At 39.8% G+C, this 12,681-nt stretch overlaps 1 protein-coding gene across 1 annotated transcript in view; it reads left to right on the forward strand.

The window, feature by feature from the left end:
- The window catches only part of CAT (catalase), a 38,463-nt gene extending 36,265 nt beyond the window's left edge, over nt 1-2,198 (forward strand). Inside the window, exon 13 of the mRNA XM_082845757.1 lies at nt 29-2,198. Within this exon, the coding sequence (XP_082701883.1) occupies nt 29-94 (66 nt within the window). The 3' untranslated portion in view covers nt 95-2,198. The remainder of the gene's footprint in view (nt 1-28) is intronic.
- The last annotated feature ends 10,483 nt before the right edge of the window (nt 2,199-12,681 follow it).

The raw sequence follows: 12,681 nt of genomic DNA on the forward strand, positions 1-12,681 counted from the left end.
ACCTGCTGGTCTTGGTCTTTCAAAACAGAGCGCGATTCACACCTATGTAAATCCTGGGTCTCACCTGGCTGCAAGGGAGAAAGCTAATCTGTGAGGGTCGTCCGTCCGCCTACGAAGCAAAGCATAATGTTGACACACATGCCCACTCATCGCTGGATGGAAGATTCTCCTGCGCCAGACATACAAATGCAAGTTTATGTCTGTAAAATGATAATCCCAGCTTTCTATAGCAAATAACGTAATAATGGCTTTTAATGCTATCTTCCTAGGGGTAAATGAATGTTAGAGCTTAACAATCACTTGAAAGAAACGTGTATTTGCTTTTGACAGCTGATTATTTACTTAAAATGACTAGAATGAAACTTTCTAGCAGAAATACAATTTTATTTGATAAGAAAAAATCTTGGTGAAATTAATATGTTTACATATCATCTCATGGCCTGTTACATAAAAATATGGCTGTAATTATATAAGAAGAAAAGATAAAGATAATCCACTCAGAAATTTACATTTTTCTAAGTTCCTTATAGGAAGCACAATTTGGTGTCTTTTGAAAATAACTTCAGTACCATCATGGCTTAATGTTTATTCCTGCTTGGAACTGATCAGAGTTTTTAAAACTTGGAATTACATTTATGCTAATATAGTATTGATTTTGCAACAGGCTGATCTGTAATTGCTTATCTTTTTACAATAAAATAATCTGTAAATAAAAATAGAAGACTGGTATTTGGTTTCTTAAGGCTCCATATATAACTTGGAATGTCTCAAGACTCTGAATCTGAGTGTCATCTGTTATCAGATACTTACCCGTATAATTGAAAATATCAACCTCACGAGGGTAGTATGTTATTTGTTTAAACCAGTAGCCTTTAGACATAGCCTCTGAGATACAGGGGACCAGAACTTTATTCTATTGGGAAAACAGCAAATTTCCCAGCTTTGAAAATTGCTTAGATCTCTTGTTCATTAGCTCACTTCTTTATCTAATTATAAGTTTTAATTAAAAAAAAATTTTCCTTTTTTTCTTCCCAGTTTTATTGATATATAATTGGCATACAGCACTGTATAAATTTGACTCACATACATCATGAAACGATTATCACAATAAGTTTAGTTAATGGGAATGCCCTGGTGGTCCAGTGTTTAGGACCCAGTCCTCTCACTGCCAGGGGCCCAGGTTCGATCCCTGGTTGGGGAGCTAAGATTCCGCAAGCTGCATGTTGCGGCCAAACAAAAAAAATAAGTTTAGTTAACATTAATCATCTCATATAGATACTGTACGACATTAAAGAACTGGAAAAAAATTTTTTTTCATGTTACGAGAACGCTTAGGATTTACTCTCTTAACAATTTTCATATGTAACACACAGTAGCATTAATGATATTTATTGTACATGACATCTCTAGTACTTATTTATCTTATAACTAGAAATTTGTACCTTTTGACTGCATTTTTCCAGTTCCCCTCTCCCCACCTGATAGTAACCACAAATCTGATCTCTTTTTCTTTTTAAAAAATAATTAATTAATTAATTTTGGCTGCGTTGGGTCTTTGTTGCTGCATGCGGGCTTTCTCTAGTTGCGGCGAGTGGGGACTACTCTTCGTTGCTGTGTGCGGGCTCCTCATTGCCGTGGCTTCTCTTGTCGTGGAGCGTGGGCTCTAGGTGCGTGGGCTTCAGTTGTTGTGGCACACGGGCTCAGCAGTTGTGGCTCGCGGGCTCTAGAGCGCAGGCTCAGTAGCTGTGGCGCACGGGCTTAGGTGCTCTGCAGCATGTGGGATCTTTCCGGATCCCCTGCATTGGCAGGTGGATTCTTAACCACTGTGCCACCAGGGAAGTTCCTGATCTCTTTTTCTGAATTTGTTGATAAAGTATAAATAACCTACAACACGATGTTAGTTCCTGTTATACAACGTAGTGATTCAGTATTTCTGTACATTTAAAAATGATCACCGCTATAAGTCTGGTTATGATATGTATAATACCATACAACAATATTACATAGTTATTGACTATATTCCCCACACTGTACATTTCATACCTATGACTCATTTATTTTGCAACTGGAAGTTTGTACCTCTTAATCTCCCTCACCTGTTTCTTTCCTCCCCCTACCACCCTCTCCTCTGGGAAATTTGTTATGATTGTTCGTTTTGGTTTTTAGATGCCACATGTAAATGAAATCGTGCAGAATTTGTCTTTCTCTGTCTGACTTATTTCACTTAGCATAATACCCTCTAGGTCCATCTGTGCTGTTGCAGATGGCAAGATGTTATTCTTTTTTATGATTGAGTAATATTCCATTATATATCACATCTTTTTATCCATTCGTCTGTTGATGGGCACTTAGGTTGTTTCCATATCTTGGCTATTGTAAATAACAATGGGCAATGGTGGGAGGAAGGGAGAAATGAGGAATTCTTATATAATGGGTGCAGAGTTCCAGTTTGGGAAGATGGAAAAATTATGGAGATGGATGGTGGTATGGTTGCACAACAGCATGAATGTATTTGCCACTGAGCTGTACACTTAAACATGGTTAAAGTGGTAAATTTTATGTATAATTTACCACACATCACACACACACACACACACAAAGCCCAGTGGTCCATTCTCATACTCACCTTGCTTGGCCTCTTAGCAGTGTTTAAAACACTTGATCATTGGCACCTTTTTAAAAAAAAAAACAACCCAGCTTTTTTTTGAGATAGAATTCACATACCATAAAATACACCCATTTAAAGTGTATAATTCAGTGGTTTTTAGTATAGGCACAGAGTTGTGCAATCAACACCACAATAAATTTTAGAACATCTCTGTCACCCCCCAAAAAACCTTGTACCCATTAGCAGCACTCACCATTCCCCCAACTTAATCTTGCCCTGCAAACCTCGGCCATCACGAATCTGTCTATAGATTCGCCTACGTTACACATTTTATTTAAATGAAATCATACAACATGTGATCTTTTGTGACTGGCTTCTTTCACTTAGTATAATGTTATCAAGATTCTTACATGTTGTATCATGGATCAGTACCTCATTTCCTTTTATTGCCAAATAATATTCCACTGTATGAATAAGCTTTTTTATTGATCCATTCATCAGTTGGTAGATGTTTGGGTTGTTTCTACTTTTTTTGCTATTGTGAATAATGCTGCTATGAATATTTGTGTATGTGTTTTTGTGTGGACATGTCTTTTCATTTCTCACACTCTCACCTTCTTAAAATGCGTTTTCACTCGTCTTCTGGCACACTGCTCTCTAAAAATCGACTCCTGGTGTTTTAAAATCTACTATTCTTCTAAAATGAGGGCTTGGTCTGGGCTTATAGAAACACTGAGAGATTACCTTGTTGCTTTCAAATTCAATGTAGAATTTCAGTTTAAAAACATTAATTTTTTCCTTTCCCATATAAAGGGGCATCACTCTAATTTGTAATCTCTGCTACAGAAATGAGTTTTAAGAATTTCTTAGCACTTGCTATTCTGAAAGAAAAACAATGGGCAAACTGCTTGGCCATGTCTTTGCCTCTTAGTTCATGATAAAGGCAAAGGGCCAAATTCTATTTTCAGTGATCTGATAAGACAAATTGAGGGCTTTAAAATCCTTATCAGCGTTTTAAAGATGTGAAAGGTTAGTGGAAGTGAACTCAAAAAGTTACGTATACTTTTTTTTTTTTTTTTTTTTTGCGGTACGCAGGCCTCTCACTGTTGTGGCCTCTCCCGTTGCGGAGCACAGGCTCTGGACGCGCAGGCTCAGCGGCCATGGCTCACGGGCCCAGCCGCTCCGCGGCATGTGGGATCTTCCCGGACCGGGGCACGAACCCATGTCCCCGTATCCGCAGGCGGACTCAACCACTGCGCCACCAGAGAAGCCCTACTTTTGAGTTTTTGAAAATTTTAATCAATCACATGTGGAAAGCTCGACTATGACACTCTTTGCAAAGGAAATACTTATTCTCTCATTGACTGTTAAGTGAATTTTGCATTGTCGTTTTTATTTTGCTTTGTTATTGTTTGCTTAAAGTATGCTATTTTAAATTGTCCTTGTATTTTCTGCTCTTGAATGAATTGCATTATGAAACTATATGTTTAAGTAAAACTCACATTTTAAAGAGCATAGTGGGTTGAATGATGGTCCCTAAAAGAATATGTCCATGTCCTAACCTCAGGAAGCTGTGAAGTTGACTTTATTTGGAAAAAAGTTTTCTGCAAGTGTCTCCAGATGAGATCATCTGGGATGATCAAAGATCAGTGTGCTTCTAAGAGACCAAAGGGGAGGAGGAGGGGCAGCTCATATGAAGATTGAGGCAGAGATTGGAATTTTCCAGCCACAAGCTAGGGAACACCTGGAGCCTCCAGAAGCTAGAAGCAGCAAGGAGGGATTCTTCCCTAGAGCCTATGGAAGGAGCATGGCCCTGGAATCCCTTGGTTTTGGACTCAGCCTCCAGGATTGTGAGAGAATGAATTTCCATTGTTTTAAGCCGCCACATTTGGTGACTTGGGCAGCCCTGGAAACTCATAGAAAGATGATGCTAGTTTAATGGTTGTATAAAATGAAAACTTTTTGAGTAGCAGAGGGATTAATTTTTTTGCCTGATGGCCCTCTCTGGGTCGGGGGCAGCTTCTCTTAGGTAGTGAGTGACTCCTCATTACCGTCCACCGCTGCCTGCCCTGCCCCCACCTCAGTCCCTGCCATCCCCTGGAACTTCTTGGTTCTGGTTCTTCACTGCCAAGCTCGTTGCCTGAAAGCTCCCAGCTCCCCTCCTGTTAGCTAATTTCCAGTTTCCTGGACAGTCTCTTCTTTCAGCTGGACTGTGAGCTTTGATCCAGTCCATCAACATGGTACTTCCCTCTTCACCTGGCCGGGACAGGGGTCCCCATTTCAAAATGTAGAAGCATTCTGGATGCATGAAAAACAAAAACAAAAAACCCCAAACAGAAAGTAAATTGGTGCAGCCACTGTGGAAAACAGTATGGAAGTTTCCCAAAATAACGAAAAATAGAACTACCATGTGACCCAGCAATTCCACTCCTACATATAGATATGAAAAAAACAAAAACAGTAATTCCAAAAGATACATGTGGAGGGCAGAGTCAAGGTGGCATACTAGGATGACGCGGAATTCACGTCTCCTCACAAGCGGGGCACCTACCAGGCACTGGTGGGGGACCACGGACACCTAAGGGGACAGGAGGAACCCCCATGACCACGTAGGACGTGGGGCGTGGGAGGAGTGAAGGGGGAGGAGAAGTGGAGGTGGGACGAGAATGGAGCCCCTGAAGGGCGGCTGGGGGAGGGGAAGGGATTCCACGCCCAAAGGGGGAGATTGGGGACCACTGGGAGGACAGAGGATCAAAAGGGAGTGCGGCCAGGTTTCCCCTGCCCACTTGGGTCCCCAGGAACCTGCTGAGATCCCGGGCCTGATGCTCTGCCCACCTAGGCCCGCTCCAGCCACGCGGGTCCTCAGGGAGTGGGAGGGAGGGAAGGGGGAGCAAAAGTAAAGGCCAGACCTTCGGGACCGTATCCCTGAGGGGTGGCTGGGGGAGGGGAGGAGTTCCTACACCCAGCAGGACCCACCCACAGTTAGGGGTCCAGCAGGGACAGGGGAGACCCTGGGGGAGATGGTGGGGGAGGGGCACAAAGGAACAGAAGGGAAAAGGACCAGGGCTTTCCCTGTCCACTTAGGCACCGGGGAGCCAGTTGGGCTCCCAGGCCTAATCCTCTGCCCTCGGAGCCTCCCTGCTGCCATGCAGAGCCCAGGCCCCAGCCAGGGCCCAATCTCTACCCTTGGAGACCCCCTCTGAGACCCCCTCCAACACAATGGGCCTAACCCTGACCACACACGCTCACTCAGGGCCTCGCCTCCAAACTCCACACTCCAGAGCACCTCCTTTCCACGTGCTGCCTCTCCCCTTCTGCACAGGTCCTAAGCAGAGGCCCCGCCCCATGCTCAAACGTCACCCCCCACTCGCCTAGGTCCCGCCCCACCCTAAACCCCACCCCTGCCTAAGTTCCCCTTCCACCTAAACTCTGCCTGCAAGGCTTTTTTTTCCCCTCTTACACTGGGGTTCTGTTTTACATTGTTGTTGATTCATTTATATTTTTATTTTTCCTAATAAATCTTTATTTTTCTAATTTTATTTTATTCTTTATACTTTGTTATTGTTCTCTCTTTTTGTTCCCTCTGCACCCCTCCCCCCTTTTTTTCTTTTCTCTATTGTGGTTTTATTTTACCTTGTTGCAGTTGTTTCAATTATATTTTTATTTTTCCTAATATATTTTTTAATCTTTCTAATTTTATTTTGTTTTTTATTCTTTTATATTGTACTGCTCCTCTTTTTCTTTATTTATTTATTTCCTTTTTTTTTTTTTTGTGCCACACCACACAGATTGCAGGATCTTGGTTCCCAGGCTGGAAGTCGAGCCTGCACTCCTGTGGTGGGAGCTCCAAGTCCAAACCGCTGGACTAACAGAGAACCTCAGACCCCAGGGAATATTAATTGGAATGAGACCTCCTGAAGGTCCTAATCTCCGCACCAAGACCCAGCTTTATCCAACTGCCTGCAAACTCCAGTGCTGGATGCCTCAGGCCAAACCAGTAAGACAGGAATACAGCCCTACCCATCAAAAAAAAAAAAAAAGAATGAAACAACAACAACAAAAAATGTTACAGTCAAAGGAGCAAGGTAAAAACCTACAAGACCCAATAAATGAAGATGAAATAGGCAATCTACCTCTTTTTATATGTGTATATATATATATATATATATATATATATATATATATATATATTTGTTTCCTTTTTCTCTTTTTCTGAGTGGGTATGTGTATGCGTCTTCATGTGATTTTTGTCTGTGTAGCTTTGCTTTTACCATTTGCCCTAGGGTCTGTCTGCCTGTTTTTTTTGTTTTTTCTTTTTTTATTACTTTTAATTTTTTTATTTTTAATAATTTAAAAAATACTTTTACTTTAATAACTGTATTATTTTCTTTATCTTTTTCTTTTTTTCTCCCTTTTCTTCTGAGCTGTGTGGTTGACAGGGTCTTGGTGCTCTGGCAGGCCTGTGCCTCTGTGTCAGGCCTGTGCCTCTGAGGTGGGAGAGCTAAGTACGTGACATTGGTCCACCAGAGACCTTCTGGCTCCACATAGTATCAAACAGCAAAAGCTCTCCCAGAGATTTCCAGCTCAACACTAAGACCCAGCTCCACTCAACGACCAGCAAGCTACAGTGTTGGACACCCTATGCCAAACAACTAGCAAGACAGGAACACAACCCCACGCATTAGCAGGGATGTTGCCTAAAATCATAATAAGGTCACAGGCAGCCCAAAACACACCACTGGATGTGGTCCTGAACACCAGAAAGACAACATCCAGCGTCATCCACCAGAACACAGGCACTAGTCCCCTCCACCAGGAAGCCTACATAACCCACTGAAACAACCTTAGCCACTGGGAGCAGACACCAAAAACAACGGAAACTACAAACCTGCAGCCTGTGAAAAGGAGACCCCAAACACAGTAAGTTAAGCAAAATGAGAAGACAGAGAAACACACAGCAGATGAAGGAGCAAGGTAAGAACCCACCAGACCAAACAAACGAAGAGGAAATAGGCAGTCTACCTGAGAAAGAATCCAGAGTAATGATAGTAAAGATGATCCAAAATCTTGGAAATAGAATGGAGAAAATACAAGATACAAGGACCTAGAAGAACTAAAGAGCAAACAAACAATGATGAACAACACAATAAATGAAATTTAAAATTCTCTAGAAGGAATCAATAGCAGAATAACTGAGGCAGAAGAACGATTAAGTGACCTGGAAGATAAAATAGTGGAAATAACTACCACAGAGAAAAATAAAGAAAAAAGAATGAAAAGAATTGAGGACAGTCTCAGAGACCTCTGGGACAACATTAAATGCACGAACATTCAAATTATAGGGGTCCCAGAAGAAGAAGAGAAAAAGAAAGGGACTGAGAAAATATTTGAAAAGATTATAGTTGAAAACTTCCCTAATATGGGAAAGGAAATAGTCAAGTCCAGGAAGCGCAGAGAGTCCCATACAGGATAAATCTAAGGAGAAACACGCCAAGACACATATTAATCAAACTATCAAAAATTAAATTCAATGAAAAAATATTAAAAGCAGCAAGGGAAAAGAACAAATAACATACAAGGGAATAACCATAAGGTTAACAGCTGATCATTCAGCAGAAATTCTATAAGCCAGGAGGGAGTGGCAGGATATATTTAAAGTGATGAAAGGGAAAAACCTACAACCAAGATTACTCTACCCAGCAAGGATCTCATTCAGATTCAATGGAGAAGTCAAAAGCTTTTCAGACAAGCAAAAGCTAAGAGAATTCTGCACCACCAAACCAGCTCTACAACAAATGCTAAAGGAACGTCTCTAGGCAGGAAAGACAAGAGAAGGAAAAGACCTAAAAAAAAACCCCCAAAACAATTAAGAAAATGGTAATTTTCTTACATACATATTGATAATTACCTTAAATACAAATGGTTTAAATGCTCCAACCAAAAGACATAGACTGGCTGAAAGGATACAAAAACAAGACCTGTATATATGCTGTCTACAAGAGACCCACTTCAGACCTAGGGACACATACAGACTGAAAGGGAGGGGACGGAAAAAACTATTCTATGCAAATGGAAATCAAAAGAAAGCTGGAGTTGTGACCACCTAGAGGGGTGTGATAGGGAGGGAGATGCAAGAGGGAAGAGACATGGGGATATATGTATATGTATAACTGATTCACTTTGTTATAAAGCAGAAACTAACACATCATTGTAAAGCAATTATACTCCAATAAAGACGTTTTAAAAAAAAGAAAGCTGGAGTAGCAATTCTTATATCAGACAAAATAGACTTTAAAATAAAGACTATTACAAGAGACAAAGAAGGGCACTCCATAATGATCAAGGGATCAATCCAAGAAGAAGATATAACAATTGAAAATACTTATGCACCCAACATAGGAGCACCTCAATACATAAGACAAATGCTAACAGCCATAAAAGGGGAAATCGACAGTAACACAATCATAGTAGGGGACTTTAACACCCCACTTTCACCAATGGACAAATCATCCAAAATGAAAATAAATAAGGAAACACAAGCTTTAAATGACGCATTAAACAAGATGGACTTAATTGATATATATAGGACATCCCATCCAAAAACAGCAGAATACACTTTCAAGTGCACATGGAACATTCTCAAGGATAGACCATATCTTGGGTCACAAATCGAGCCTTGGTAAATTTAAGAAAATTGAAATGGTATCAAGTGTCTTTTCCGACCACAACACTATGAGACTAGATATCAATTACAGGAAAAAAACCAAACACATGGAAGCTAAACTATACATATTAAATAACAAAGAGATCACCGAAGAAATTAAAGATGAAATCAAAAAATACCTAGAAAGAAATGACAATGAAAACACGATGACACAAAACCTATGGGATGCAGCAAAAGCAGTTCTAAGAGGGAAGTTTATAGCAATATAATCCTGCCTCAAGAAACTAGAAACATCTCAAATAAACAACCTAACCTTACACCTAAAGCAATTAGAGAAAGAAGAACAAAAAATTCCCAAAGTTAGCAGAAGGAAAGAAATCATAAAGATAAGATCAGAAATAAATGAAAAAGAAATGGAGGAAACAATAGCAAAGATCAATAAAACTAAAAGCTGGCTCTTTGAGAAGATAAACAAAATTGATAAAGCATTAGCCAGACTCATCAAGAAAAAAAGGGAGAAGACTCAAATCAACAGAATTAGAAATAAAAAAGGAGAAGTAACAACTGATACTGCAGAAATACTAAGGATCATGAGAGATTATTACAAGCAACTCTATGTCAATAATATGGACAACCTGGAAGAAATGGACAAATTCTTAGAAAAGTACAACCTTCCGAGACTGAACCAGGAAGAAATAGAAAATATAAACAGACCAAACACAAGCACTGAAATTGAAACTGTGATTAAAAATCTTCCAACAAACAAAAGCCCAGGACCAGGTGGCTTCACAGGTGAATTCTATCAAACATTTAGAGAAAAGCTAACACTGATCCTTCTCAAACTCTTCCAAAATATAACAGAGGGAGGAACACTCCAAAACTCATTCTATGAGGCCACCATCACCCTGATACCAAAACCAGACAAAGATGTCACAAAAAAAGAAAACTACAGGCCAATATTACTGATGACCATAGATGCAAAAATCCTCAACAAAATACTAACAAACAGAATCCAACAGCACATTAAAAGGATCAAACACCATGATCAATTCGGGTTTATCCCAGGAATGCAAGGATTCTTCAATATATGCAAATCAATCAATGTGATACACCATATTAACAAACTGAAGGATAAAAGCCATATGATAATCTCGATAAATGCAGAAAAAGCTTTCGACAAAATTCAACACTCAATTATGATAAAAATTCTCCAGAAAGTAGGTATAGAGGGAACCTATCTCAACATAATAAAGGCCATATATGACAAACCCACAGCAAACATCATTCTCAATGGTGAAAAACTGAAACTATTTCCTCCAAGATCAGGAACAAGACAAGGTTGCCCACTCTCCCCACTATTATTCAACATAGTTTTGGAACTTTTAGCCACAGCAATCAGAGAAGAAAAAGAAATAAAAGGAATACACATGGAAAAGAAGAAATAAAATTGTCACTGTTTGCAGATGACATGATACTATACATAGACAATCCTAAAGATGCTACCAGAAAACTACTAGAGCTAATCAATGAATTTGGTAGAGTAGCAGGATACAAAATTAATGTACAGAAATCTCTTGCATTCCTATACACTAATGATGAAAATCTGAAAGAGAAATTAAGGAAACCCTCCCATTTACCATTGCAACAAAAAAAAATAAAATACCTAGGAATAGACTTACCTAAGGAGACAAAAAACCTGTATGCAGAAAACTATAAGACACTGATGAAAGAAATTAAAGATGATACAAACAGATGGAGAGATAAACCATGTTCTTGGATTGGAAGAATCAACATTGTGAAAATGACTATACTACCCAAAGCAATCTACAGATTCAATGCAATCCCTATCAAACTGCAAATTTCAGTTTTCACAGAACTAGAACAAAAATTTCACAATTTGTATGGAAACACAAAACACCGTGAATAGCCAAAGTGATCTTGAGAAAGAAAAATGGAGCTGGAGGAATCAGGCACCCTGACTTCAGACTATATTACAAAGCTACAGTGATCAAGACAGTATGGTACTGGCACAAAAACAGAAATATAACTCATTGGAACAGGATAGAAAGCCCAGAGATAAACCCATGCACCTATGGCCACCTTATCTTTGATAAAGAAGGCAAGAGTATACAATGGAGAAAAGACATCCTCTTCAATAAGTGGTGCTGGGAAAACTGGACAGCTACACATAAAGGAATGAAATTAGACCACTCCCTAACACCATACACAAAAATAAACTCAAAATGGATTAAGGGGGCTTCCCTGGTGGTGCAGTGGTGGAGGGTCCGCCTGCCGATGTAGGGAACGCGGGTTCGTGCCCCCGTCCTGGAAGATCCTACATGCTGCGGAGTGGCTGGGCCCATGAGCCATGGCCGCTGAGCCTGCGCGTCTGGAGCCTGTGCTCTGCAACGGGAGAGACCACAACAGTGAGAGGCCCGCGTACCGCAAAAACAAAACAAAAAAAGGATTAAAGACCTAAATGTAAGGCCAGACACTATCAAACTTTTAGAGGAAAACATAGGCAGAACACTCTATGACATAAATCACAGCAAGATCCTTTTTGACCCACCTCCTAGGGAAATGGAAATAAAAACAAAAATAAACAAATGGCACCTAATGAAATTTAAAAGCTCTTGCACAGCAAAGGAAACCATAAACAAGACCAAAAGACAACCCTCAGAATGAGAGAAAATATTTGCAAATGAAGCAACTGACAAAGGATTAATCTCCAAATTATACAATGAGCACATGCAACTCAATATCAAAAAAATAAACCAGCCCAATCCAAAAATGGGCAGAAGACCTAAATAGACATTTCTCCAAAGAAGATATACAGATTGCCAACAAACACATGAAAGGATGCTCAAGATCACTAATCATTAGAGAAATGCAAATCAAAACTACAATGAGGTATCACTTCACACCATTCAGAATGGCCAGCATCAAAAAATCTACAATCAGTGAATGCTGGAGAGGGTGTGGAGAAAAGGGAACCCTCTTGCACTGTTGGTGGGAATGTAAATTGATACAGCTACTATGGAGAACAGTATGGAGGTTCCTTACAAAACTAAAAATAGAACTACCATATGACCCAGCAATCCCACTACTGGGCATATACCCTTAGGAAACCATAATTCAAAAAGAGTCATGTACCACAATGTTCATTGCAGCTCTATTTACATTAGCCTGGACATGGAAGCAACCTAAGTATCCACTGACAGATGAATGGATAAAGAAGTTGTAGCACATATATACAAGGGAATATTACTCAGCCATAAAAAGAAACGAAATTGACTTATTCATAGTGAGGTGGATGGACCTAGATTCTATCATACGAGTGAAATAAGTCAGAAAGAGAAAAAATACTGTATGCTAACACATATATATCGAATCTAAAAAAAAAAAAAAT

This window comes from Leucopleurus acutus (genome assembly GCF_964270905.1).
Source record: "Leucopleurus acutus genome assembly, chromosome: 8".
Taxonomy (NCBI): Eukaryota; Metazoa; Chordata; class Mammalia; order Artiodactyla; family Delphinidae; genus Leucopleurus; species Leucopleurus acutus.